The sequence below is a fragment of the Haemaphysalis longicornis genome, unplaced genomic scaffold (assembly GCF_048455015.1).
Source record: "Haemaphysalis longicornis isolate Haplotype H1 unplaced genomic scaffold, Haemaphysalis longicornis Haplotype H1 scaffold_10, whole genome shotgun sequence".
In the NCBI taxonomy this organism is placed as follows: domain Eukaryota; kingdom Metazoa; phylum Arthropoda; class Arachnida; order Ixodida; family Ixodidae; genus Haemaphysalis; species Haemaphysalis longicornis.
The window spans coordinates 68776254-68803437 of NW_027526204.1; the positions used below are offsets into that span (position 1 = coordinate 68776254).

At 47.3% G+C, this 27184-nt stretch overlaps 1 protein-coding gene across 1 annotated transcript; it reads right to left on the minus strand.

Annotated features, from left to right (window-relative positions):
• Positions 1-228: 228 nt before the first annotated feature.
• LOC144158679 (uncharacterized) lies at positions 229-26455 on the minus strand. Its single transcript, XM_077689716.1, has 4 exons — positions 26373-26455; positions 15903-15971; positions 11683-12927; positions 229-1728 (listed from the first exon to the last, which is right to left on the minus strand). Exons 3-4 carry the CDS (start codon positions 12894-12896, stop codon positions 783-785), a joined length of 2160 nt encoding a protein of 719 aa, XP_077545842.1. The 5' UTR covers positions 12897-12927; positions 15903-15971; positions 26373-26455; the 3' UTR covers positions 229-782.
• Positions 26456-27184: the final 729 nt, after the last annotated feature.

Consider the following 27184-nt stretch of genomic DNA (forward strand, 5'->3'; position numbering starts at 1 on the left):
ACACCGCGTCCTGCAATCTTTTCGCCTTTCCATGTGTGTTGTAATACACTCTATAATGGGCACTCTGCTGTTAGCCCCTTTTGTTCAGGCCAATTATAGGGCTGCAGTACAACAGAACAGTTTTATGTTTGGGACAACAACGTAGATGTGTACAGTGAGTCAACACTGAAAGTTGAGTCCACTGGGAGAACGAAAAGCACACAGCTGCTGTTCACAACCACACAGCCATGGAGAAGGTAAGATTGATTTATTCACAAAACATTTTATACACTCCTGTAAATGTTCAGTCATCACTACGCAGGAAAAATAAAGGCTATATTTATGTTCGCTATATTTATTCAAGTACATCTTTGAGTACGTTTTCTTGCAATAAATAACACCTCTGCTATCCTCTTTTGGAATCAAGTACTCCCTTGAGTACGTCCCTTGCAATAAACTGTGTGTGACCGAGAAACTAAAAAAATGGTACGAAAAGTGGCCTCAGCAAACGTTACATGTAAGCTGGCAAGCTTTTCCCATTACACCATTAAAAGTTCGATGTGTGCAAGATACAGCCACAGCCAAACTAAAATGACTATAACAATGCTGACCAACAATTTTTCTCTCACTTCAATCAAGTACCCCCTTCACTACCATCCCTTTCAATCCAGTACACCTCTGATTACCCTCCCTCAGAATGCAGTAAACCTACTACTCTGGACCATTCTGGCAGTTATTTACAAAACGGGCCCCTTGCATTAGCAACAGCTGCATCAGTGCTGCCTAGCTGTCCATGAACCCTATCACTCCAGCCTCTCAATGACATCCGAGACCTTCAGATACTTTGCAACCTCCAGCAAGCAGTCACTATTCAGCTGATCCATCTGTGTGCCACTCCCTGCATAACACTTCAACCTGCTCTGGATAACACCGCTAATCATAAGGTAATTTGAGAGAATGAACCGCCTGGCCCCCTTCACGGCACCCTCTACCTCCGCTCGGCTCATCCCAGAAGTCGACATTATGCAGGGAACCAAGGACGGCTTCTTGTCGAAGTGCTCGAATGCCTCTGCCCACACTTTCCCCACGTTCTTTCTCAGCACAAAGCGTACAGCACGGTGGAGGCACGACCTGTTCTGCTGCAAGGCCGATCGAGACCACTTTGTGGAACAGTCGCGGTCCTTGCCCTCAAGAATGGAGAAGTCGGTGATGACTTTGTTTAGAAGCAGACCTTCCGAGAGAGGACGCACCAAGTCCAAGTCGAAGCCATAGTCGCACATCACCACCACCTTGGACAGGGTTTCATTCGTTCTCAGCAGGGAGGCAAACGTTTCCGCGAACAAGGCTGTGACAGTGTCACACTTTACTGTGAGCTCTGTCACGCTCTCGTTGAAGCAGAGGCCATGTGAAATAGCCCCCAAATAGCTTCTTTCACCCCGCCCATCTTCCAAAAAGACCTTCTTCAGGGACTTGTTTCTTGACAGCATTAGATACAGCAGTGTGACGTGCACTGGTACAACCTCTATAAAACTTATGGCCAGGCTTTGGACGTGCAGGCTGGAGGACAGTGCATCACACAGGGTCGCGAACGATTCAGTAGAGAAGTCACGCGTTGAAAGCTGCAGGTCACTGGGGCACAACAAGAGGTCTCCCAGAGCAACTTTGAGGCCTGGGACATCCCATTCTACCCAGGCCATGTGCAGGCGCTTGTACCACCCGTTGGCTCTCACTTCGTCTGACAGCAACTCCCTGCAAAATCAGTCGTAACAAACTTGTAAATAATGCACTGCATGTAAATAAATACTTGTAATCAATGACATTTTACTGTAATTTTGTATTGCCTCCACCATTTCCTTTAAACAGTAATGATCTATGAAAGTCAGCTACTTTTTTTTGTGATCGATTACAAAAATACCCATTAAAGTATTGCCCAATTTTTTTTCCGTCAGGGTAACTTCGTAATTGTTTCTTTATTTTGAAACCACTAAGCACAGAAGCACCTTTCAGCGTCACAGATCCACATATATGTCCTCTGCGAACACCTTCAAAATGGTCAATAATGTACATGTACGTCATCGCTTGTATGTTTAAAAAGCGCGTTTCTTTCGCCAACTTCTCTTGCTTGGCATGTGCTGCCACACTGTAGAAATACGTAAAATTAATTTCTTGCGTCGATGGCTCTTTTTATTTTTTTACGATTTACTTTAGCGGCGCGCCGGCTACCGCTTGCACATTTGGTAATGAGGGGGCGTGCCGGGTGCCTCTCGCTTCTTGCGCCTGCTACAGACCAAGGGTGCCTGCGAAACTGATGAGGCTCTTTTTTCGTTTTTTTGTGTTTTAGAGAAGCGGCGCGTTGTCTATCGCTCGCACATCTGGCTGCGTGTCCACGCCCAGCGGCTGGTTTCGGTATCGTCCTCAGGGCACTTCCCACTTTTTGCGCCCACGAAACTGATGTCTATCTGATTTAGATTCACTCAAAAGGTGCCGGCTTGTTACTCTCATTTTTATTTAGAATTTTTCTTGTGTTGCTCATGAATAAACCACATGTATGTAACAACACAAACAATTTTTTTTGGCTAAGGTCACCCTAAAAAAATTACGATATTTGTTTTCGAAATAGATGCATCTGAAGAATTTCAATCGGCAATAAAAATTGACCCTGGGGGGTCGCATATGGCGAAAAAATTTGACCCTCAAAGGGTTAACAGAGAAGCGCCTGAGGGTGCAATTTTGGGTCCGGTACTTTTCTTGTTATTTATGATTTACGTCATGTGTTCCACAATTCAAATAGTCTGCTGTATGCCGATGACACCTCTATACACCACACAGTAATTTCACTGCACTTCAACATGAACTAAATACAGACTTCAGTGTCTACCAGTGGTGCGTGAATAATCAGTTTCAAGTAAATTCCACCAAAATGAGATTTATGGCATTCTATTTTCCGCCAAATACGGTTAACATGACCCTTTAAGTTTTACTAAATGATCACAGAATACCTACTTTGGAGAGCACTCAGCTTTCTGGCGTCATTTTGGATAAACACCTAAAGTTTCACGCACACCCACGGACATTTAAGAAGGTCTACATTGGTATTCATGTCTTTCTGATAGCCTGACCATACTTTTTGCCACATATTTCTGTCACTACACTACTTTTACATTCCCTAGCCATCTGTCCTATTGCTTGTAATTTGGGGGAACATGTATAACCCACATCTAGACAATTACGCCCCCAAAACAAATCCGTACTGATAATGATGTTCAGCCCTCACTTTTGCCTCCCAACCCCCTTTAAATTGACTAGACATACTTAGTAATACGCTTTTTATTTTAAAGTTAGAGGGCATTACATTTTGTGCGGTGCATCCCGACATGCACATACATTTTTCAAACCAGAACTTTCATTATAATAGGACTCAATCCTTGGTGCGTGAGAATTTTATTTTACCCAAAGTTCACACCAGTCTCAAAAGAATAACTGCCAACCTTGCCAGTGTATCTGCATGTAAAAGCAATCGGAAATGTATGGTAGCACTGCTGATCGTTCTGCTAGTTTACCCTGTGCAATAAGGCTTGTACCAGGGTTTTTCACACTTGCCAATAAAAGCTTCGGTTGATCTTAATTCCCTAAAGGGACACTGAAGTGAATTTTTCGAGCTACGGTTTTTCCTTACACTGCGTAGACTGGCTCAGATAAGCACTTCTCATCGTTTATCCGGGCAATAAGGCGGTATTTATTTTATAAAGCCTGAAAGAAGGAAAACTACCATGTGTGGCACCAACTAACAGCAGTCATGCGTATTTGAGTTGCGATGTGATCGGACAATGCCCAAGAATAGAATTCAAACCAGATTTGGTTTTGATTCTGTGAAACAACATGCCTGACATCTGACGTTATGGTTGGATGGGCATTCTCGATATCTCAGTAATTGGCATACCGCGCTTCTGCCATGTTGTCGGCTGTAAAATGCGCCAGATAAGCCTACCAACTTGGCTTGGAATCGTAACAATCACTAGCCGAGGTGCATGCAGTGGATGAACGCCCTCCGCATCACCGCAGAAGCTTAAACACAATGTGCTTTCCCCCCCTTGGAGCTTTCCGGGCTCGTGCTTGTGTCGTAACAGGCGTGATCGCACGAGGACAAGAGTCTGCTGATTCGGGACTGTGCCTGCAAGCAGTTGGTGCTTATGGCAACAACACCAGGCCAACGACAACTCGCCGCGAGAGCATCAGTGTCAGTCTGCACGCGTTCTGCTAACTCGCTCGCGGAGCAATGAGCGTTACAGTGCAAAAATGGTGAATTCAGCATAGAAAACTTTCAAAAAAAAAATTAACTTCAAATAAAAATAAGACATGCAATATCGAGGGTTTGGACTTAAATTCCCACACTGTTTGTAATTTATATAAATGACTTGCCCTTAAACATGACATCGAAACTCTGACTGTTTGCTGACAATTGCGTTTTTTACAGAACTATTGCCACCACTAACGATCATAACACCCTGCAAACTGACTTAGACAACATCCCTCTGGTGTAACAATGGCACATGCCATTAAACTTAACAAAGTGTAAATCACTGTCATTCACACGGAAACATGTCACATCCCAGCACACCTATCATATAAACTCTGTTCCAATCAGCTCAGTAACTTCATACAAATACCTAGGCGTGCTCTTAACCTCATCTCTAACTTGGGTGACTCATATCGATACCATTTGCTCCGAAGCCTCTCGCACGCTCAGGTACCTTCGGCGGAATCTAAAACTTGCTTCCCCTGAAATTAAAAAACTTACCTAACCTTCGTGCGACCGAAACTGGAATACGCCTCAGCCATCTGGCATCCATCACAAACATATCTAGCCCTCCAGATTGAAGCCATTCAAAATCGCGCCGCACGTTTTATCACCTCGCAATATTCCAACCATATCAGTGTCACCGTGCTCAAGCTATCCCTCTCCCTCCCGACTCTTCGTTCACGCCGCGTTATTGCCCGCTTATGCCTCATCCACAAATTCTTTCACTGGCCACAATCTAGGCACTCTTTACTGAGGCCTCCTTACAGAATTTCATCCCGTTTAAATCACAGTCGTCCAATAGCCCCCATTACCGGCAGTACATCAGCATTTAGCTTATCCTTTTTTCCTGACGCTGTAACACTATGAAACGCGTTACCCGATGACATCGCCACATGCACTGATAATAAACGTTTTAGAGATAAACTAGAAACAAATATTTTCACTCAAGATTAACCTTCAAGTTCTACTGCTGTAACACATATTTTGTGCAAGATGCATTGTTCAACTTAATCATTGTGTGCTGCTTCGGCCTATGTTTAACTCTGTAAAATTATGTAACACTTGTTTTGCGATGTCCCTACCTTAGCCAATGTTACGAACTCTGGTGGACTAGTGCTTTTATGTTTTTGCATGTTGTTTTGTGTGTTTTTAACAATATTTAGGTTCATTTGTATTTCTGTAAACACTGTTTCATGACCCCCCGTCACGACGTGAAGTGAAAACGATAATGAAGATGCGCTCTACGGGATATGCTCCAAACACCCCGAACATCATCATCGGCGTCTCCAACATCATCATCGTCGTCTTGCCAAGCACTTATTGAGAAGATGTCAGCAACTACGGAGGGGATGCGGTGACGGGGAAGAAGAAGAAGGTGTGTGGGATGCTGCGGAGATACATGGCTGTCGGGCGTTCGGACCCGAGCGTGTAGCGGTGAGCATCGAAGAGTGACATCCGCACCTACCATCCGCCTGTCATCAACTCCAGCATAAGGAGGGGTCAACCGTGCGTCCACGAGGGCCGCGTTCTCTTCAACCGCGAGAGCCTGGAACACGATGCACCACTGGGGGCGTCCATACGTGATCGGGCCCCCACCTACAACCCATGCCACGACTGGCCCACACCGACGCCGCCACGCCTTACCCGGACTGACCGTGCGATGGGACTCACGAAACTGTAAGCCGTGCGCTGTGTTCAAACTTTCGTATAGTCTGTTCCGGATGGTTAAGCTGTCCTCTTTCTGGTGATACGTGTCTTTGTTCCGTGTGTCTGTCGTCGGTTGACCGGTACATAAACGCAGTTATTCCTGGTCCTTTTCTCTATTACTTCGCTTTGACTAAGAACCTGACAATAATTGGCGTCCCCGGCAGGACCAGTTCGTTTAATAATACCCATAAAACCCACAATGGACACACGGGAGCTCATTGCCACGGGCGAACGCTTGGGCTTGAGTGGCGAGGAATTGAGGCAGTGGGTCCAGGCAGAGCAGAAACACTTGCGCGACGAAAGAGCGCTAGACCGCGAAGAGAAGGCACGCGAACAAAAAGCTATGAGCGAGAGGGCTGAGCACGAGCGGGTGAAAGCCGAGCAAGAGCGGGCTCGTGCAGAAGTCGAAGAACGCAACTTGCAGCTGCGGATTCGCTTGGCGGAGCTCAATTCGGCGCGAGGAGGGGGGCCCCAAACAGATGGCGAAGGAGAAATCACTGGTCAGGCTCAGGCTGCCACCCCGCAAGGCTTCAGCGCACGCAAACCTCTGCCGCCTTTTGAGGATGCTCGAGATGATCTCGACGCATACCTGAAATGGTTTGAATGCGTAGCCCAAAGTCAAGGCTGGCCTAAGTCGAAACGGGCCATCGCCATCAGCACGTGTCTTACTGGAGAGGCACTAAAAGTCTACGGCCGCCTTTCGCCAGAAGAGTCACTAGACTACGACCAGGTCAAGCTTGCCTTACTGCAGCACTTTCGATTCACCGCAGAAGGCTATAGGGAGCGCTTCCGTCACTCGAAGCCGGAGAAGGACAAAACCGCTAAACAATACGCCGCTCGACTGAAAGGTTATTTTGACCGGTGGATAGAACTATCTAGCATTGACAAAACCTTCGACAACCTCGCTGATTTGTTAATCACTGAGCAATTTTTCTCGAACTACCACAGAAAACTCACGATGTTCATGCGGGAGAGGAACTGCAAAACACTCTCTGAGACCGCGACCGCCGCTGACCATTTTGTGGATGCCCAAAAGCAGAACCACTTGTTAATTTTCGATGATAACAACGGAGAACAACGAGGAAACCCTGAGACAAGTGAATGTAACGCTGAACAACAGGATAGTCCCGGCCCAGGTGGTGTAAGGAAAGAAAAATGGAGGATGACTAATGCCGTCTTAGACTTCCGTGCAAGAATGGATAATATGCCTGTTTCCAAAGGCAGAGTCGAAGACAAGCCAGCCATCGTTTTAAGAGACACGGGAACTAACACAGTAATCGTTCGCCAGTCTCTCATTCCAAGAGTGGCAATCACCGGCACCTCCTGCACGTTACAGTTAGCCGATGGAAAATGGGTTACTGTCCCAGAAGCGAAAGTGTTCATAGAGTCTCCGTTTTTCACTGGAATGGTGTTGATAAGCTGTTTGAAATCACCACTGTACGATGTGATCATTGGCAATGTTCGAGGGGCGCGAGACTTTGAGGATCTAGCCCGTAGTCCAAACCGACTGAGCCCCGAAACAGGATGGCCCGGTAACTGTAGCAGGCCAAAACATCGGAAAATAAACGCAGCCAGAGGTCAGGAGAATGCCGGTTACGACCACGATCCAAGCGGCTGTCAATCAAGCCAATGGTTCCCTGTGTATCCGAGCAGAGTATTTTACTCGAAACGCCGAAGACCCTCAAATTCTCTGTAATATCCTCAACAGCACTGCTATGATGTTGTGTTGGCTTGCGGCTCATTTGCTTTACGTTCGTTTTGAGGAAGTTTGACTACAGTAGGTCAGCATGCGTGTTAAATTGTCCTTGCGTGCCGTTGTTTAGTGCGATGATGCTTCTGAAGACTAGGAATGGAGTTGGCGTGTTATATTATGAGTGTTCTGCCGGTAGTTTCGTGAAGTTTTGGGGAACTGTGCGTGTTTGAGACTGTGAAAAGACATTTTTCGTGGAAAAATGCTAAAGTGGGGGGACATTGTCACGAGGTGAAGTGAAAACGATAATGAAGATGTGCTCTACGGGATATGCTCCAAACACCCCAAACATCATCATCGTCGTCTTGCCAAGCACCCATTGAGAAGATGTCGGCAACTACGGAGGGGATGCGGTGACAGGGAAGAAGAAGAAGAGGTGTGTGGGATGCTGCGGAGATACATGGCTGTCGGGCGTTCGAACCCGAGCGTGTAGCGGCAAGCATCAAAGAGTGACATCCGCACCTACCATCCGCCTGTCATCAACTCCAGCATCAGGAGGGGTCAACCGTGCGTCCACGAGGGCCGCGTTCTCTTCAACCGCGAGAGCCTGGAACACGATGCACCACCGGGGGCGTCCATACGTGATCGGGCCCCCACCTACAACCCATGCCGCGACTGGCCCACACCGACGCCGCCACGCCTTTCCCGGACTGACCGTGCGATGGGACTCACGAAACTGTCGTGCGCTGTGTTCAAACTTTCGTATAGTCTCTTCCGGATGGTTAAGCTGTCCTCTTTCTGGTGATACGTGTCTTTGTTCCGTGTGTCTGTCGTCGGTTGACCTGTACATAAACGCAGTTCCTGGTCCTTTTCTCTATTACTTCGCTTCAACTAAGAACCTGACACCCCCCCCCCCCTTATGTAATGCCTTCGGGCCTTTAAGCATATAATGAATGAAATGAAATGAAATAATGTCTAGTGACTGCATTCCTGAGAAAGAAAAGTTTGCAAATGCGTGGTTGTGCTGCTGACCGCTGTACTAGCTCACCCAGTGCAAAAAGTGCTTCCCCCACCACGGCTTTACGCTGTACGATAAAAGTTTCAGTTGATTTCAATTCCTTAATACCTATATTAACTCCGCTGACTCTTATGCCACCTTCAATTGACCTTAAATTTTTCTACTTGCGTACCCGTCAGCGAAGCGTGGCATGTTTAAGAAATTACGAACTAAAGGTACATTCTTTCTGGCACAAATGTGCCATGGCCTAGTTTACACTGAGTGAATGAACTGCAACAACCCGCCAGCCGACTAAACACTGACCCGACCAATTCTGTCAGAGGGTCGGTAAGCTGTGCAATAGCGCAGTCTAGCCAACCATCTTGTTTTGACATCATACAAAACGTCATAGATCAGCAAGGAGGATGCAGAGAGGAGGACAGCATTTTCGAATTGATTTTTATCCTGAATCCTGAATAAACTCGTGTAAACGCACCGAAAGTGGTTGAAACAGGGCCTAGAGACTCAAGACTGCAATTTGCGCAAGTGTGTAATGTTTACAAATCACTTCAGAGTCCCTTAAAGCTACACTAAACTGCGGATACAAGTTGGCCTGTACTGATGGATTAAGGTGCCGGGAATCCGAATTTACTATTCTCGCTACTCGCAGTTATTTAATAAAGGAGAAAATACCAAAAAACGTGAAAACGGGTGCCGAGACCCTGAACAATTTCAGGTACTAAGGTTTGTGACGAGAGCTCATTGGAGAAGCATCTAAAAATGTTTTTCCTAAAATAAACAGTTCTAAAATGGTTGAGCACGTGCAATAAATGTAAATCAGAGCTTTCCGTGAGGTGACAAAATTTGAGAAATGCAAACAGATTATATACACTGCAAGATCGGCTGCTTCCCTCACATTCGTCAGCCATTATGCTTCCAGTTTCGTTTTAAAAAAGCATCCGTGCGCAATTAGTCAAGATAATAACCTATCAAGGTGAACGCCCGAGCTTCTACGAGCAATATTTCGGCAGGAAGTGGCAAAGGGACAAAAAGCACTGCAGGTGTTTAAGTGACCCGACCTGCTTGAGATTCTAATCCATTTTTTTGTGCGCGCATGTTGCTATCGGTAAGGCATGCCTGCGCCTGGTTCGATCCTTATTGCCCGTGAAAGGTTAGGGTACGTACTGCAATCTGAACATGTGCACTGCCGCTCACTGCAACCCACCATTGATAAATAATCCGTACATTGTGCGTGCATACCCTTGTTATGTTTGGGCCGGGCAGAGAGGCTCCGAAGTCTAATCGAGACAGCTGCGGGAAGCGAGTGTGTATTTCCCACCAGGTTGGCGCATCACATGCGAGGAGAGAGTATGAGACGGACATAATCGCCAGACGAGCTGAGATGAAGGCTGCCGCTTAAAGGGACCCTGCAACACTCTTTGAGCAGTGCGAGTAAACCTGCGCGACGTTTAGATTACACTGCCAGGAATACCTGAGCCAAAAATTACACGTGCACGTGAAGCGGTGAGCGCGCAAATCGATGTGAAAGACGGAAAAACCAACCACTCTCTCTTCAGTTGTCCTCATTATGCAACCCCTGGCATGGCCTAAGGGACGTCACATAGGCCATGGCTGCCCGACGGCTGTCACTGGTCAACTTCGCGGCTAGATTCTCCCATTTTCGTCGTCGTCATCGCTGTGTACGAACCTCTTCTATGCCTGAACCTGTAGGCACAGTTTTGACGTTTCTTTTGTGTTTTGAGTGCGCGCGGAGTTTGAGTGATGAGCTCAATACTTCCCTTTCAACGGGACCACTCGACTACAAACGTTTATTGCTTCAAAAACGTCCTACCAACCCGAGCGCGCACTTGCGAGCAGGCAACTATGCCTGCTTTTTTGTGGCACCAGACCGGAAATAGGCCCTCCGCGTTGCGGAGAAAAGGAGAAAACTACCCGGCATGATATATTGAAGGCCGCCAAAGAGAACGCCGCGAGCCGCCCCCCTCTCCGAGAGAGAGCGCGCAGCTTTCTGTCGCGCTGTCCGCGGTCGAGTTGAGAGGGAACGATTATGCGCGATTTCTCATCGCGCGTAGTTTCGTTAATTGTGAATGGATTTTCATAATTCTTGCGGGAGGAGATTTCAGGGACAATAGACTTTATCCCAAAATATATTACTAGTAGTCGATGTCAAGTGTTGCAGGGTCACTTTAAGCGGGCGCCTAGCTGGGCAGCCGCTCTTGCACGATATTTGAAACGGCGCTTGTCACTGCTTCATTCACTGCTTGGTCGATGCCTCAACGAATATAAAAACTTTGTAAAAAAGAATTGTTTTAGGCCACTTAGTTTCACACCATAAAAAATGCGCTTGTGTTTCACTATTGGAGAGTGCGTAGTAATTTCCAGAGAAAAGGGTAAGCATGCACGAGGTAATCGAGGTGCTCGAAACTGAGTGTTTTGATGACAACTGTGTCAACATGGCTTCAGTTACGCTCTAAAAAAAAGAAATAGAATAACTGGAGAAACAGGCGTATCAAGCTGAGAGCAAGATAAGTATTTATGTCGGGTTTTGTTGGCCTTCCTATTTGATGTTTCAGGGTCTATGTCATTCTTGTCTGAATAAAAACCAGTTGTAGTTCACCGCTTTGCCCCGTCTTCCCTTCCTTTTGGCCTTGTCTACAAGCGCTGTTAAACCGTTCAAGATTCCCCACCAACTAGCCCACAAAGTCATCTTTGTGTACTCGATTCAACTTACTGCAAAAACGTGACACGGCTTCATTTGAGAAATTAAGTACTTGAAAACTTTAAAATAGAAATGAACTCGATTTTTAGGACCTCGTAAAAGTAACGTCTCCAGTGACTCGCACCCGAGGGCGTGAGAATGGTACTCCTAAAGGATCACAAAATTACATACCCAGCAACAAGTAAGCCTGATTATCTGTGCCACATACAAAACTTACTGTGCTCCTGCAACAGCCCGAATACAAGATACCATCATGGGCACTTCCTTACCTCCTGATGGGTGATGCTCTGAAGCTGCCAAGTCGTAGCGAATGCAAGGTAGTGTTTTCTTTCAAGGTGCTGCAGAGAACCTGGATCACCCAGAAATCCAGGTCACAGGATGACACATCAAACACTTCCAGTGTTCTGTTCCCGCACAGTCCTGAAGCGATTAGCATGGCGGCCCCCTCGCTCATTGTGCAATTCTCAAGGGTGAGCGACTTCAGCGCTTCATTCTTCACCAGCATTGAATTCAGCACAACTCCCATCCTCGAGTCAATGTGAAAATGATCGAAGTCACTTCCAACAATTTCCAGGCACCTCAGCACAGTGTTGGTTTCGAGAGCCTTAAAAGCGTTTCCCAACCTGGAGCACCAGTAACACTGATAACGGAGCTCCTTGAGAGACGTGTTCTTCCTCAGTAGGTCAACGACGGCCGCCACCACTGCTTCGTTGTTCTCTTCAGTGTCTATTTCCATATCGCTATCATCAAAGGCGGGGTCATCGGGATCACCAGGGTCTTCCACAATGCAAAGCACCTCCAATGTTTCTGTCTCTTGCAGCCAGCCTGTGAAATCTGCGAGCCCAGTAAGGTTAAAACTCGCACAAAATCGCAGCTCCCTGAGCTTCCGGCACTTGGAAATGCCGCACATGAGCATGTCCGATTCCTCACTATAAGCAGGGCCTTGTGACAGGTCCACTCTTTTCATCGAGCCAGCACTGGTGACCAACAGTCGAGCCAGCCTCAGGGCCAAGTCGTCATCTATGAAAACCGACACTTGAAGCTCCTCAAGGTGCTCTACGGGCCCCAGGGCACCAAGGATGACCGACCAGTGTCTGGGGTTTGTACGCCCACTGACTACAATGCTGCGCAACTTCGGCAGACGGCCAGCCACAGAGTCGGGAACAACAATTGTGGGGCAACTCAGATCTCCTGCGCCGAGTTTCAGTGCTTCAATGCACCAGTGTTTTCTCGGGAGCCATACAATGAAGTCGGCAGTGCTGAAAGGAGCATTGCCCATGTCAAAGGTGCCTTCCGCGACTTGTGTGGAGAGGCAGAGCTTGCCCGGCTGTGGTTCGGCGAGGTCGAGCCCCAAGGCGTTCAGAACGCAGTTCCAATCCGGCAGGCAGTCACAGAGCCAGCAGCAGTCATCCGAGGTCCCCGCCGTGCACTCTCGGTTGACATCCAGCCGCAGTAGTGCGTCTTTCCAATCGCGCACGTCCATTCTGGATGCAGACCTTGAACTTGACTCACTTCTGCATGTACCGATAAACAGCACACATGTAAGAGTTGGAGGGAAACTCGCAACAAGGCCATGAAGCTCTCCGCCTTTTGTTTTCATACTAACGGCACCAATGCAGTGCGTTTGGTATTTGTGTCGCATGGCTAAGTGAGATGGATGACAAGGTTAACTGGCACAAAGCAGATAGAAGACAGGACAAAACAGTACTGGCACATCCCCTTCAAAGGCAACGAGTTTACAAAACAAGGCTCCTGGATGTAAACTAAAGTGAACAAAGTTCAATAAGGAAACAGAAACGAGCAAACAGGGCAGGTTTAAAATGATTCAATCTTGACATTTTGCTTGCATTGTGAAAACTGTGCCCAGTGAGCAATACCAAAAGATTAAATAAAAAACTGTCAAAATCACCATCAGCCTATTTATGCCCGCCATGCGACAAATGCCTCTGCTTCAGATTTCCAGCCACTTCTATCCTGTGTAATTGACACGCATTGTTTACTCCCAAATTTTCTCATTTCATCCTTCAACCAAGATTTGTCTCAACCGCTCCCTTGGTAGCCACTTTGTTATTAGGGCAATCAACCTGCTGCCAGTTCTCCACATTAAACCCCTCAATTTGACACTAAACTCCACGCAATTTGATAGCCTAGAAACGCCCGTGGGTGTCGGCCACATTTATGCAAGACAATGCAGCTTCGTGCCTCGCAAAAGTCGGAACTTATCATAGCACAAAAATGCCACTGGTACTCTTCAGATAACCTCAAATTGTGGCTTGAAGGGGTACTGATCAAACCAACATCTTCAATGAAGACATTAAACGATTCACCAGGAAAACTGCACAAACACCTTGTTCCTCAACAGGCTTCAAGAAACCACGGCTCAAATTGTTCGGATGCTGCGTAGGATAGAAAACAGGAGCCATGGATTGGAACAAAAACACCCATGGCCCGCCTTGTGCAGGCTCGTTATGCCTTAAGTGGCTCGTTATGCCCTTCTGGCAGCATTGGAGTACCAACTGCTAGACGCATTTCTTAGAAAAGCATACGAACAAGCCCTGGCACCTCTTACGAGCACCTCTATGGTTCGCCTCATGGCTTTGGGCCTCCATAACACCATCAAATAACTCATAGAGGCCAACCTAACATTGCAGAAAGTAAGACTTGGAGCAAGCCAGACGGGAAAGGAAACACTAGGTAAGCATGGGTACACAGCGCCGCACATCACAGAAAATGCAGTGGACATCCCCCTTGACATAAGGACCAGAATTATTGTCCAAACAATACTCCGGAATATTTCTCCCTAACATCATGAGGAAAGACGCAAGAGCTACTGCATTAGACAAACAGCATGGATGCCAAGACCACATCGTCTATACAGATGCGTCGTAATACACTAGTTACGGCGCAAGATCAGCAGTCATTACCTCCGGAACCAACCTTATTTCAAATTTGATGCTTCAGTTGTCTAACATCCAGCAGGCTGGAGAGGCGGCTGTCGCCCTCACCGTCTCACAAAAACCACAATTGCTATTAGTTTCAATTTGAATTGGCACCACACAGTTATAGAGGCATCAGTGATGCGAGACTGCCGGCAAAAGGTCTTTCCACAGTTGACTGACTGTCAAGCTACCTGCTGAGCGTACCAAGCTGGTGCGATTTCAAGATAAGCGCTTTGGATCCTGCTCCAACGACCTCACACAAGCATGTCCAAATCATTTGGACAATGGCCCACATTGCTCTTCGTGGTAAACAGGTGGCACATGTCCTGGCTCGAGAACTCGCCCACCTGGCACCGCAAGAAGAGTTGGAGCAGACCTGGAAACCACTAGTCACACATGCCAGCATTACTCAACACTACAGACTAGCGAGACAACTGTACCCTCCAGTCACTGATCAGGCCACGAAAGAACAAAGTCATCCTGAGACAACTGCCGACCAATACATACCCACACCCAACATGACTAAACACCACCAATCCTACTCTCTATGATCCCGTATTCACAGCCAAGCCCCAGGCACATCGTACCCTATTGTCTGGGAATGAAACTAAACCCAGATCTTCCATCCATCCCGAACCCCTTATGCAAACACTAGGAAAGTACGCTGGCCAGCTCCTGCCCTGACACGCAGCTTTTGCTAGTGGAAAGGGCAAAGACAGCCAACTGCATCAGCGCAGTCTTGGACTGAAGCCTCCAACCACAAATATGATCACTTCAACTCTCATTAAAGTTTCTCTCTCTCTAACACAATTTTGATTTATGAGGCTTAACGTGCCGACGCTACACAGGCAATGAGGTGTGCCGTAGTGGAGAGCTCCAGATCAATTTTGACCACCTGGGTACATTGGACATGCACTGAAATCTTGAACACAAGGGCGTTTTCCCTTTTCACCTCCATCAAAAAGGCGGCCGCACAGACGGGAATCAAACCTGCGCCTTTGGGCTCAGCAGCACAACGCCTTAGCCACTCTCTCTTTAACACGACTTTGCTTCCTGATCCCAAGTGCGTGCTTCCAGCCTTAAAAGGACACCGAAGTAAATTTATCAAGCTCCTGTTTTTGCTTGCACTACGCAGGCTGGCTCAAATAAACACATTTTTCATCGGTTATCCGGGCGATAAGGCGGTATTTATTTTATAGAGCCTGAAAAAAGGCACAATTTGTGGCTGCCACACCAACTAACAGCAGTGACGAAAATACAAGGTGCTATGAGATTGGACGTCCAATATTAGAGTTCAAACCAGTTTCGGTTTCGGTTGTGACACAACTTGCTTGGCATTCAAAGTTATCGGATGGGCATTCTCAATATCTTAGTAATCAACACACCACGCTTCTGCCATGTTTTCAGCTGTCAAATGCGTCAGATATGCCTGCCAGCATGGCTTGGAATCATAACAACTACTAGCAGAGGTGTATGCAGTAGATGAACGCCCTCCGAGCGAACACAGATGCTCAAATGCGATGCGCTTTTCCACCATCTTTGGAGCTTGCCTGGCTTGTGGCTGTATCGTAAGAGCCACGTTCGCACCAGGCCAAAGGTCGGCTGATTTGGGACTGTGCCTGCAACAGTCGGTGCTTATGGAAACACCACGCCAATGAGAACTCGCCAGTGCATCAGTGTCAGTCTGCCCGTGTTCTGCGAACTCACTCACGGAGCAATTAATGTTACAGCACAAAAATGATGAATTCAGTATAGAAAACATTGCCCCAGAACAAATAAATCAACTTAAAAAATGCACTATTGGGGATTTGAACTTGCAACGGCTTGCAAAAGAACAAACGTGGTGCTCCAGAACACTCCGCCATGAGCCAGCGATGCCCGGGACAGAAATATGAGGTATACAATGTGCACCCAGTTAAAATTATTATTTAGTTTTAGCATTCAAAGCAGCTTAGATGACTATTTCTTGTATAGCGCTCTTGCAGTAAGCGTACCTCAAATTCACACATTATCTCATGTCTAGCCACTGCATTCCTTAGACGGAAAAACATTTGCAGACGTTTGGTCGTGCTGCTGACCTCTGTGCTTGTTCACACAGTGCAAAAAGTGCTTCTCGCACTCTGGTTTTATGCTGTACGATAAAAGTTTCAGTTCATTTTAATATTGTCATGGGACATGGTGGACAATAGGTAGGACAGGTAGTAAATAGTACCTATATTTACTTCGCTGACTCTTCTCCTGCCTTCAATTGGCCTTAGATTTTTCTACCAGCGTAGCAGTCAGTGAAGCTTCGCATGTGTGCTTGTGTGAAGCGACTTTGACTTAGAGCGTAAAACAGCCTACAAATGAACAAATTAAGGGTACATTCTTCCTGGCAGAAACGTGCCATGGCTTAGGTTTAACTGAGTGAACGAACGACGACCCGCCGGCAGCAGGCCTACTGGTTCTGTTGGAGGATCAGCGAGCTGTGCAGTAGCGCAGTCAAGACAACGAAATGTCACAAAGAATAAGCAAGGAGGATGCAGAGAGGAGGACAGCATTTTCAAATTGATTTTTCTATTGAATAAAGTCCTTTAAACGTGGCGAGAGTGGTCGAAACATGGCCTAGAGGCTCCAGACTACAATTTGCGCTAGTAATCCTGCAATGATTACAAATCACTTCAGCCTCCCTTTAAAGGGGCCCTATGTAAATAAACCTGCGTGACATTTAGATTACACTTCCAGGAGAACTCGAGCCAAATACTACAAGTACCTGTAAAGCGGTAAGCTCGCACATCTCAGAATGATGTGAGAAAACCAGCAGCCCTCTCTTCAATGTGCTTCATTATGCATCATCCTAATTACGGCATACGGAGATGGCTGTCCTATTGACTGTTGCTGGTCAACGCCAGTTTATTCTTCTCCATTCTGGCAACAATCTGCCATTGCCGGCACTGTGCATCAACCTCTTCTGTGCCTGAAACTGTACATACAGTTCTGCAGGCAATTTTCTATGTTTAGAGTGCACAGGGAGCTAGAGTAATAACCTCAAAGCTTTACTTTCAGCCAGCAGCAAGAAAACTCAACAAGCGTAAAACACCGTACCAGCCTGAGTGCGCGCTTGCAAGCAGGCACCAATGCCCGACTTACCCTACATCACACCAGAAATAGACGACTCCATGCTGCGAATGCCGCAAAAGGCGGTCGATATTGCGAAAGACCGCCGAAGAGAACATCACGAATTACTTCCCTCTCCAGGAGACAGCATGCAGCCTTTGTCGCGTAGACCAAGGTCAAATTTAGAGGGAACGATTATGCGAGATTTTAAATCTCGTGTAGCTCCACTGATACTGCAGACTTTTGTAATTCTTGCGGGAGGAGATTTCTGGCCCATTTGATTTTGCACCAAAATGCATTCCGAATAGTCGGTGCTAAAAGCTGCAGGGTCCGTCTAAAGCATTGCACCTGCCACCTACCTTTGCTATGGCACCATGAGCCAACAAAGTATTGGGTGAATGTGCTTGCGAAGACTCATAAGTTGGCACCCCACCGTGGTTGCATACTATTCTTTTCAGTGACAGGGGTAGCCTATCGTTTACTGCACGACAGCTGCCAAAATGTACCTGTGCCTATGTTGATTCTACGCCCAGTCTCTGTATCACAGCTTGAAGCAGCAGGGACAGCTTGCCCAAGACAGGTTAGGACACAATTTTATCAAGCACCACAGCAACTGTGTGGTGAAAACCACCATTGTGCGCGCTCTTGAGGCACAGAACCAGTTCTGAAGGTCGACATTCCATGCATATGTGCCTTGCAAGCACACACATTTTCTCCTTTCTGGCAGCCACGCTCCGGCTGTCAGTAAAACATCACATGCCGGCGCTTTTGCATCATTCACTGTACCAGAGTCCTTCAATGCTTTTCTGGTCTTGAAACTCCACCGTCACACTATGGAAGAGCTTCGTGCACTGCACGCGGAGGCTGCAATGCAGCGCTGGTGTTGATCGAAGGGCAGCCGGGAAGTGGTCGGAGGGCGTTCGGCAGGGACCGGATGCTCGCCGGGGTAATGCGCGTTTGCTTTACTTGTCGTGGGCCACTAAAACGGGGGTGAAATTTTGTGAGTGCCAATTAATTTCGTGAGCTGTTGTCACGAGGTGAAGTGAAAACGATAATGAGACGCGCTCTACGGTGTATGCTCCAAACACCCCGAGGGCACCATCACCATCGTCGTCGTCCTGCCAAGCGTCCAATGACAACCTGCCAGCAACAATGGAAGGATGTGATCACGGGGAAGAGGAAGAAGGCGCGAGTGGAATGCGGCGGTGACACATAGCCGTCGGACCTTCCGACCTGAGCAGATAGCAGCGGTCATCGACAGGTGACATCCGCACCTACCGTCAGCCAGTGATCAGCGCAAGCATTGGGAGGGGTAAACTGTGTGTCCAAGAGGGCCGCGTTTGCTGCAACCGCGAGAGTCCAGAACACGATGCCCCATGGGGGCGCAATCGGGCCTCCACCAGTGAAGCCATGCCGCGAATGGCCCATACCAATGCCTGCACGCCTTAACCGGATTGAAGGCGCGACGGGACTCGTGAAACTGTAAGCCATGCGCTGTATTGTTTCGGGTAGTTGAACTTTTGTTGTAGTCTTTACTGGATTGTTAAGCTGTCCTCATTTTGGGTATAAACGCAGTTATCCCGGGTGCTTTTCTCAATGACCTCGCTTTGACTAAGAACCTGACAGCTGTCTTGCTGTTACTGTGTTCCTGCCAGTTGGTCTGGCTACAGAGGAAATGGCTACAAAACGTCACTATTAATGTGCAGCATTCCCTGCTGAGTACCTCCACAGCCAGGAGCATGTAACGCCCTGCATTTCCACAAAAATGCAAATTTGGCGGAAGTTTCACCTTTTATCGTTATAATAGCCTAAATGGAGATAATTGGTCGGAAAGAATCTTGAAAAAGCACAAAATGGGAGAAAGGAGAACAAAATTTTCACGAAAATGATCTGGCAAAATTAAAGCTATGCATCTTGTATACATCTCCCCCCAAAACCGAACAATAAATGAAAAAACTCCGCATACGGCTGTATTTAAAGTACAGCCATATTTGGCTTTAAAGGAACTCACACTCTATAGTTCATATCATAAGCTAGCTGCAGCACTGTGGAGGATACATTGTTATCCCCCTCAGGGCGCCTAACTCCCCCCGAAGGAAGCGACAAAAGGTGCCGGGGCCTTGCGGTGCCACTTGCCGAGAGGGGAGAAGGGAGTGTCCTTTCAGGACCCCCTTCACGGCGAATTAGGTGCCCTCAGTGGGCCCACTATTGATAACAATGTAGCCTCCACTCCACTGTAGCTAGCTTGTGATATGAACTATAGACAAGTTGCATAAAGATGCTACACATTATTCTCTGAATGTTTGCAGATTTTTTTGCTCTCTTACCATTCCCCGAAAAACGTTCGCGAATTGAGATTTTATTTACTGCCCGTCTGCATATGTAAAAAATAATCTCACACCGGCTTGGCACATGCGTCGTGAATGGAGATTAATAGCGCGTCAATGTGTGCACAACCATTGTACAGAGTGTACCCCTAGGCAACAGCAGATAAGATCCACTTTTTTGAACTGCCTTCTGCATTTTTTTTACTCGCAAAAAGAACAAGGCTTTGAGGGCAGCAGTTCGCTCACAATTCACTAGTGAAGGTGAAGCCGGGTAAGTGAGAGCTCCTGTGGAGTTTTTTTGCATTGTTCTGTTTTCCTTAGTGGAGGGAGGGGGGAGAGGTGTTGATTGCTTTGTAATCAAGCACACTGCCAGACTGTAAAATGAGCTCTTAAAACAACAGCCTTTTAAAGCAAAGCTTTTTACCTCTACCCCCCAAGGGTTCTTTCGCGAACATTGGTGTCAACTGAAAACTCCCGTGAACAAATAAAAGAATATACAGGTTCCGCCAGGAATCAATCCTTGAATAGAGTAACAAAGCCAGAGGCCGTTGTCTTACCGATTTAGCTACGAGCCCATGCGGAGACAGGAAAGACAAGTGGTGCACTCACCAATCACATCTACGGGTTTAACCCCTGCAATCTCGCTTAATGCCACGCGATAGCGATTAAAGTAAGCTCACACCAACCCATGGCATCTCACTTCTGGTACGCCAATGTGCCAACGCCTGTGACTTCCAGTGTTCACGTAAAAATTCTGAGCTCCTTGTCGGTCGCCCTTACACCAAACGACACCTCAAGGAACACATTAAAATACTCCTTGATGGCCAGGACATCACTCCAAGCCCCAGCATCAAGATCCTGGGCCTACATCTTCAGGCCAACACCAAGAGTGACGTATACTTGCAGCGCCTCAAATACAGCATCAATAAAATCCTACACATGATTAGGCGAGTTGCCACCAAGAAGCTAGGCCTCAAGGAATCCGATACCTTTCGATTAGTTCAAGCTTTTGTCCTCTCAAGAATCCCTTACGTCAACCCCCTGTCTTCTCGGCAAGGAGGACATAAAGATGCTCTATACAATGATTAGAAAGGTGGTTGAGCAAACCATTGGTCTTCCCATGAGTGAGTCTAAAGAGAGGCTGCTTAGCACGGGGCACTTCAACACGGTGGAAGAGCTGATAGAGGGCCATCTTTCTGTCCAGAAGCTCCGAATGAGTCGAATCGTGGCGGGTCGCCGCATCCTTCACCAGTTTGGCTGGGCAGCACAGAATGTCACTCCGCTTGATGTACTCCTGAATTTTGGGGACAAGAACTAAAGATGCTCCCTTTGCTTACAAATATGAACCCCCTCACACCACGAGGGTCGCCGACAAGCACGTGCTCAAGCGCTCAACACCACCCTCGGTGGGGATCATGCAGTTATCTACACAGGCGCCTCCCAACATCAAAGGCAGCAGAACGCCATCATCGTGGCTACCTTCAGAATCAACCTCCTTGCTTGTGCCTCACTCAAAACCGAAGGCATGACGGCAGCAGAAGCGGCAGCCATTGCCTCCGCTCTCACTCAACCAGGGGTTCGTAAGGTAGTCACCGGTTCCCAACAAGCCTACTGGAACTACCAGTAGAGTTTGATGTACCGACCTGCAATAAGTGTGGTAAAAAACCACTCCACAACTGGTTCCATTCAGCTTATCTGGACACCCGCTCACGCTTGCATGGAGGGCAATGAATACGCCCTCCAAGCTTGCACTTTTACCCCCCATGCTATGGAGCTGCACAAGGATAGTCACACACTTGTCACTTTCAGGGTCATAACCCAGCATTATCGCCTTCTGAGACAGACCCTACCTTCGCCTTACCCTGACCTTTCCATAGAACAACAAACTACCCTACGGCTCACACAATCTGGCTCCTTCCCACGCCCGACGCGTCTTCACTTAAAGCACCCGAATCGCTATGACGATGAATGTAAATTTTGCTCAGAAGTACGAACACTCTACCACATAATCGGGGTGTGCGAATTTAGCCCTGAGCACCCTCCTCTCTTTCTGTCTACTACCCAACAAGACCAATGCGAGATACTGCTGTCCAGCCCATCTCTGCCTACCCAGCTTCAGCTGGCGGACATAGCACATCCGGCGCGAACTGAATATGGGCTACACTGAAGAAGGAACCATTTCCCTGGGCCGCACTCTAGGCCGTTCAGAAATCTGAATAGAAGTATTTCCTCATCCGACCCCCCCGCTCCTCCTGGTCTTCCTCTGTCTCTACCGCCGATCTCGTCGCCTCCGTCCGCGACGGAGATGTGAGATCGTCTAACACCGGGTTTGAGCTTTAATTTTATAGAAAATGTTTCCACTCATTTGCTACACCAATACAACTCAACCACCCACCGTTCATGCATTAATTTAACCTTACCAAGAATATCTCTTTGAAGTAATAGAGGGTGTGGTTGAGTGCATTTCACTTCTCTGGTTTCACTATGTGTAGAGCGACGTGAGTGAATTTAAGTACGCATCGGTAATTGTGGGTGCCGTTTACAGCTTTGCTTTCTAACCACATTTACAGGGTGGATTGACGCTAATTTTTTGTTTTGCGGACTGTTTTTTTATGACATGGACGACCTTTGTTTTTCAGGATTAATCGGGCAGAAATAACTGCATTACATCAAAGGGCTCGTTACCACATGCCTTTAACTATGTCAACAATGTTTTTATTACATGTAGGATAAATATGTAAAAATGTGAATACATAAATGTTCTCTTTGAATGAGTTCCCATGAGTGTGAGCATTTTGAAAATGCACACTATGACACAACACTGCACCTCAATGATGCATAAAAGGAAAGCATTGAAGAAGCTAAGGCCAAAGAGGGCCAGAAAAAAATTACTTTCCCCCCGTGCAAACTATTCCCTTTGCACCACGTCAATATGTCACCAATGCTTTTTGCATAGGGTTCAGTCCTAGGAGGTGTCAGAAATTAGTTCCGCATGTCACTCACTATATCCATTTCCTTGCGGGTTAAAAGAAAATGTCTCAAACCTCACCGCCTACGGCAAGCAAGCATGAAGCACCATGGACAAGCTATATAGGCTTTCGACGTGCGTGAAGTTTCCCTAGAAGCGAACAGTGCTGTTGCCACAGCTTCGATGGCCATGCTGTGAAATCGATTTTCAAGGCTGAGAGCTGCAGCTGAGCAAGGCTATGAAGAGAGCGGTCAAAGGTCACTAAATAATTCACACCACCTCAGAACCGAACACTCCCCCTAAAGTCTCACACGCGTGGGGACTTGTGAGAAATATTTTAGAATCAAACCCAGACATCAGTCGACAGTTTTGAGCGTGTGTTCCGCCTGATACGGAATCCCCATAAGGCCTGAAGTTATAAAAGACTTTCCTGCCGGCTTTGTTTTGTAGGAACAATTGAGAGAAAATTACCAACAACGCGTGGCTATCGAGAAAGTGCCACCAAAGGCAGGTGCAGGTTGTGCTGTGAGGCTGCACGCACGGATCAGCAGCGGCCACCTTTGTCCCCCAAACGAAACTTGGGAGTTTCATGAGAAGAGCATTCAGGACTCTGTACTGACACATCTTCTGCGTGATGTACAGTTGCCGATTTCACCAGCTTTTTGCGCATGTTTCCTGCATTCTGATCTATCATTACATGTAATGGTCTCACTAGAAATTTGTTTTTGCTCTATCGTTTAAACCCGGGCCTATTATAGGTACCCACACTGTTCAAATGTCGGAATAGCCTTTCTAAGTGACAAATGATCTGGACGTGATGTGCACACACACAAACTCCAGTGCAATCGCTGTCACACCGCAGATGTTTCACTGGGGAAAAAGGAAATAACACTGGACCTTCTGGCAATTGGAGTACGGCTGCCTGGAGTGAGACAATATGCGTGTGCCTTCAAAGTGTGCAAAAAAGGGCATGTGTGCCGCCGCACACTTGCGTGGTCCTAAAAATTGTTGCCCCACCTGTACCTGGCCTACCACTCTGCAGCTCTACCGTTGAAATTTGAGCAAATTAACCTTGTGAGCAAATGAAACTCCCGTAAAAGCACAGGCCTCCTTTACTTGCAGCGTCAAGGGCAAGTGTGCAAATTCTACAAGTGTAGCAGCAAGTTGAATGACAGGGTGCAGCTGCCATATAAGCTTGATTGATTGATTGTAGGGTTTAACGCACCGATGCAATGCAGGCGATGAGGCGCGCCGCAGTGGAGGCCTCTGGATTAATTTTGACCACGAGGGGAAGGCCAACTGCACTGAAAATTTCGACCTCTCGAAAACCCTATTTCTGCACAGTCTGCTTAAAAGGAAAGCAACATGCAAAATACAACAGCTGAAATACACGCGTGGCCGCCCCAAGCGGTGAGTGAAAATCGGCAATTTTGAAACCGAAACCAAGGAGAGCGCGGCCATGGAGTAACGTAGCCATCTAGCGAGCGGCCGGATGGTCAGCCGCTCGGGAGAAAGTCTGCGTGCAAGCTCTGTGCGCGCACAGGGCAGCAAATGGGTGAAGCGTGTGCAGCAGAGCTCGACCGGTTCTCCAGATGCGTGGCTGGTCAGAGGAATAAGCCCCTGTCGGCTGAAACGTCACAGGCGCAGCATGACTGTTTATGCGATACGCCGGTAGGTGCAGCGTAGCCTGCAGCGGAGCTTTTTTAAACGCTTCTGACTGATTAACGAGGCGTTTCACCGGGCTACCACTTATGTCCCAGCTAATTTGGGGGTACTTACTATGCATTAAAAATAGATTAGGTCGAGGAGAAATTTGAGTGGAGTTGGCCTTTAACGTGTACCGAAATCTCGAACACACGGGCGTTTTTGCTTTTCACCTCTATCAGGAAAGCGGCCGGGTATCGAACCCGCGACCTCGTGCTCAGCAGCGCAGCGCCTTAGCCAGTGAGCCACCGCGGCGGGTTGCCTAATGAGCTTATCACAGACAAAATAAACATGGCTGCGTCTAATCTCACGGCAGCCTTGAGAATTACCTACGGTAAATTCTCACAGCAGTTTCCATAAAAGCTGGCTGGCCTAAAATTTGCTGAATAATATTACATCCCAACGTAACCTAACATAACCTCATCGAACCTTTCGTAACCTAACCGAATTACGTCATAACCTAAACCGCAACAAACCTAATCTGACCCAGCCAAACCACCTAGGTGAAAGATAATTCAACCCATTCTAGAAGTCCTGTGCGTCAATCTCTTAATATAGTAAAAACCAGAGCAAAAAAAGTATTAACAAAATCACGACGACCGAAAAATTCTTTTAAAGCTAAAAAAAAAACAAAACAGAAAAACATTGCATTGTCGGAATCAAACCTGAGCCTTCTCGGTTAAAACCAAGTACTATACCACAGTACAGCTATAGGGGAAGCTGCAAACACGGCTTTTTTGAGAATATTTAATCCCTAAAAACCTCCGCGTAGCTTGCCTACCCAATGAGAGGAGACTGCCGTGAGAAATTTGCGACAGTAATTCCCACAGTTGCCGGGGATAATAGACACTACCAATAAACATCCCTGCACATTTCAGTGTTGAAAGTAGCACTTGTCTTTTACTGAAAGATGGTCCAAAAAGCTTTGTGATTTGCGGTATTTCTAGGGTGTATTTTTTTGGCCAATTTCCTTATAAAACATTAGAAGCATTTTACAATGACGAGCTTGAACCATTTGCAGGGTTTTGCCTTTTGAGCATGAACACGCCACAACAAACCGCTCGTGGCGAACGGATAAAAGTCGCGCTCGTTCTCACTGACAGACAGCCGTCTAAAATGATTTCGAATAGACCAAACAAATCTGCATATTCGGGCTGTTCTTGAGAAAACAACTCGTTAATTCAAAGAGAGTCAAGGTTTAGAGCGTGACTTTACTTCTGTTGCTTGCAGCCCGCTGTCGTATCAGCGCGTGGGTTGCGCAAGTTGCTTTGTTTTCGCACGTGACAAACCATCTATCCTAGCAAGATCTGCTGCCGAAGGAAATGCCGTCGTGAACCGCTTCCTAGGCCAGTTGTGATCAACACATGGTCATGCGTACAACAAATCTGATTGATTGTAGGGTTTAACGCGTCGATGCAACGCAAACGATGAGGCGCGCCGTAGTGGAGGGCTCCGGATTAATTTTGACCGCCTGGGGATATTTAACGTGCGCCGAAATCTCGTACGCACGGGCGTTTTTGCCTTTCGCCTCAATCAGAAAAGCGGCCGCCGCGGCCGGGAATCGAACCCGCGACCTCGTGCTCAGCAGCGCAACTCCTATGCATACAACAAAGCCGCGGACACTTGTTGCATGAGGGAAACGTGCGCGGTATCGGGGGCAGCGGAACAATCACTTGAAGCACGTTGCTCGCTCTCAGACAAGAGATGCGTCTTGAAATGAAAGCCTGCCCGGGGGCTTGAGGCATTGTGTTCACGTTGTTTCGCATGCGCGGTACAAAGACCTCTCGAGACAACTAGCACGTGACAGCAAAAGGCTGCTACCACAAACGCGCGCACACACACACAAAAGAGAAGACGCGATGGCTTTTCTTCTACTGTAAAACAGCGAAAGACCAGACGAGCATGTTTTCGTGGACAGTACTTACCGAGAATGCTTCAGCGAACATTGCCACCACGGATCCCCACCACGACCACCACACCGAACGAGAGCAGCAAGAGCAGCATGGAATCACATGGAATGTTTACGCGCGCACGGGCATTTTGCAAGTTGTCGATCGGATTGGATAGGATTGGCTTTTCAGTGATGTATACATTAATTTTTGTTCTTGTTTGTGGGAATAGGTTTTTAATAGCTTTATTATTGTACGTTGCCCATGATTTGTAGGGTTTCAAAATGAACTCGTGTTGTTTTCTGTGATACCAATGCAATTCCGTCTTGTGCCCCACGTGGGGCACAAGACTTGCCCCACGTGGGGCACAAGACTTTCCCCGCAGAAGTGACGTCATGTTAAATTTTACGTAACTTCCTGTGACGTCACGACACAACGTCATTATTTTTTTGACGTTTATTGAAATGTAGAAAAAACACCTGGGGGTCTCTTGCTAGTGCATCAGACCCCCTTAGGGGAAGTGATAAGTTCAGGTTCACGACGGGTATGGGTGGGAAATAGCGAGGGAAAAATAGTGGGTCGGGATATGAAATGCAGGAGAGTGTCCCACACTGCCTTCGCTAAATTAGGTGGGTAGGAGGGACACAGGAGATCATTTAAGGAATTTGGTCGTAAGTTAGTTAGCAGGAAGGGTGTCTAGGAGAACCTGTCTTTCAGTTTGAAATCGAGGGCATGTCCAAATAATGTGTTCAGTGGTGTCCGGAATTTCACAGGGGATACACACGCCTTGATTAGGTGACGAATGAAAAAACTGTTGTCGTTTTGCAGGGGAAAGGTTCGTGTCATTA

What these genes read in the sequence shown, in the direction of transcription:
- LOC144158679 (XM_077689716.1), bottom strand. Translation starts at nt 12,896, where the DNA reads ATGGACGTGCGCGATTGGAAAGACGCACTACTGCGGCTGGATGTCAAC. An exon ending in AGAGCATCACCCATCAGGAG is followed by an intron (nt 1,729 to 11,682) that starts GTAAGGAAGTGC and finishes CTGATTTTGCAG; the next exon opens with GGAGTTGCTGTCAGACGAAG.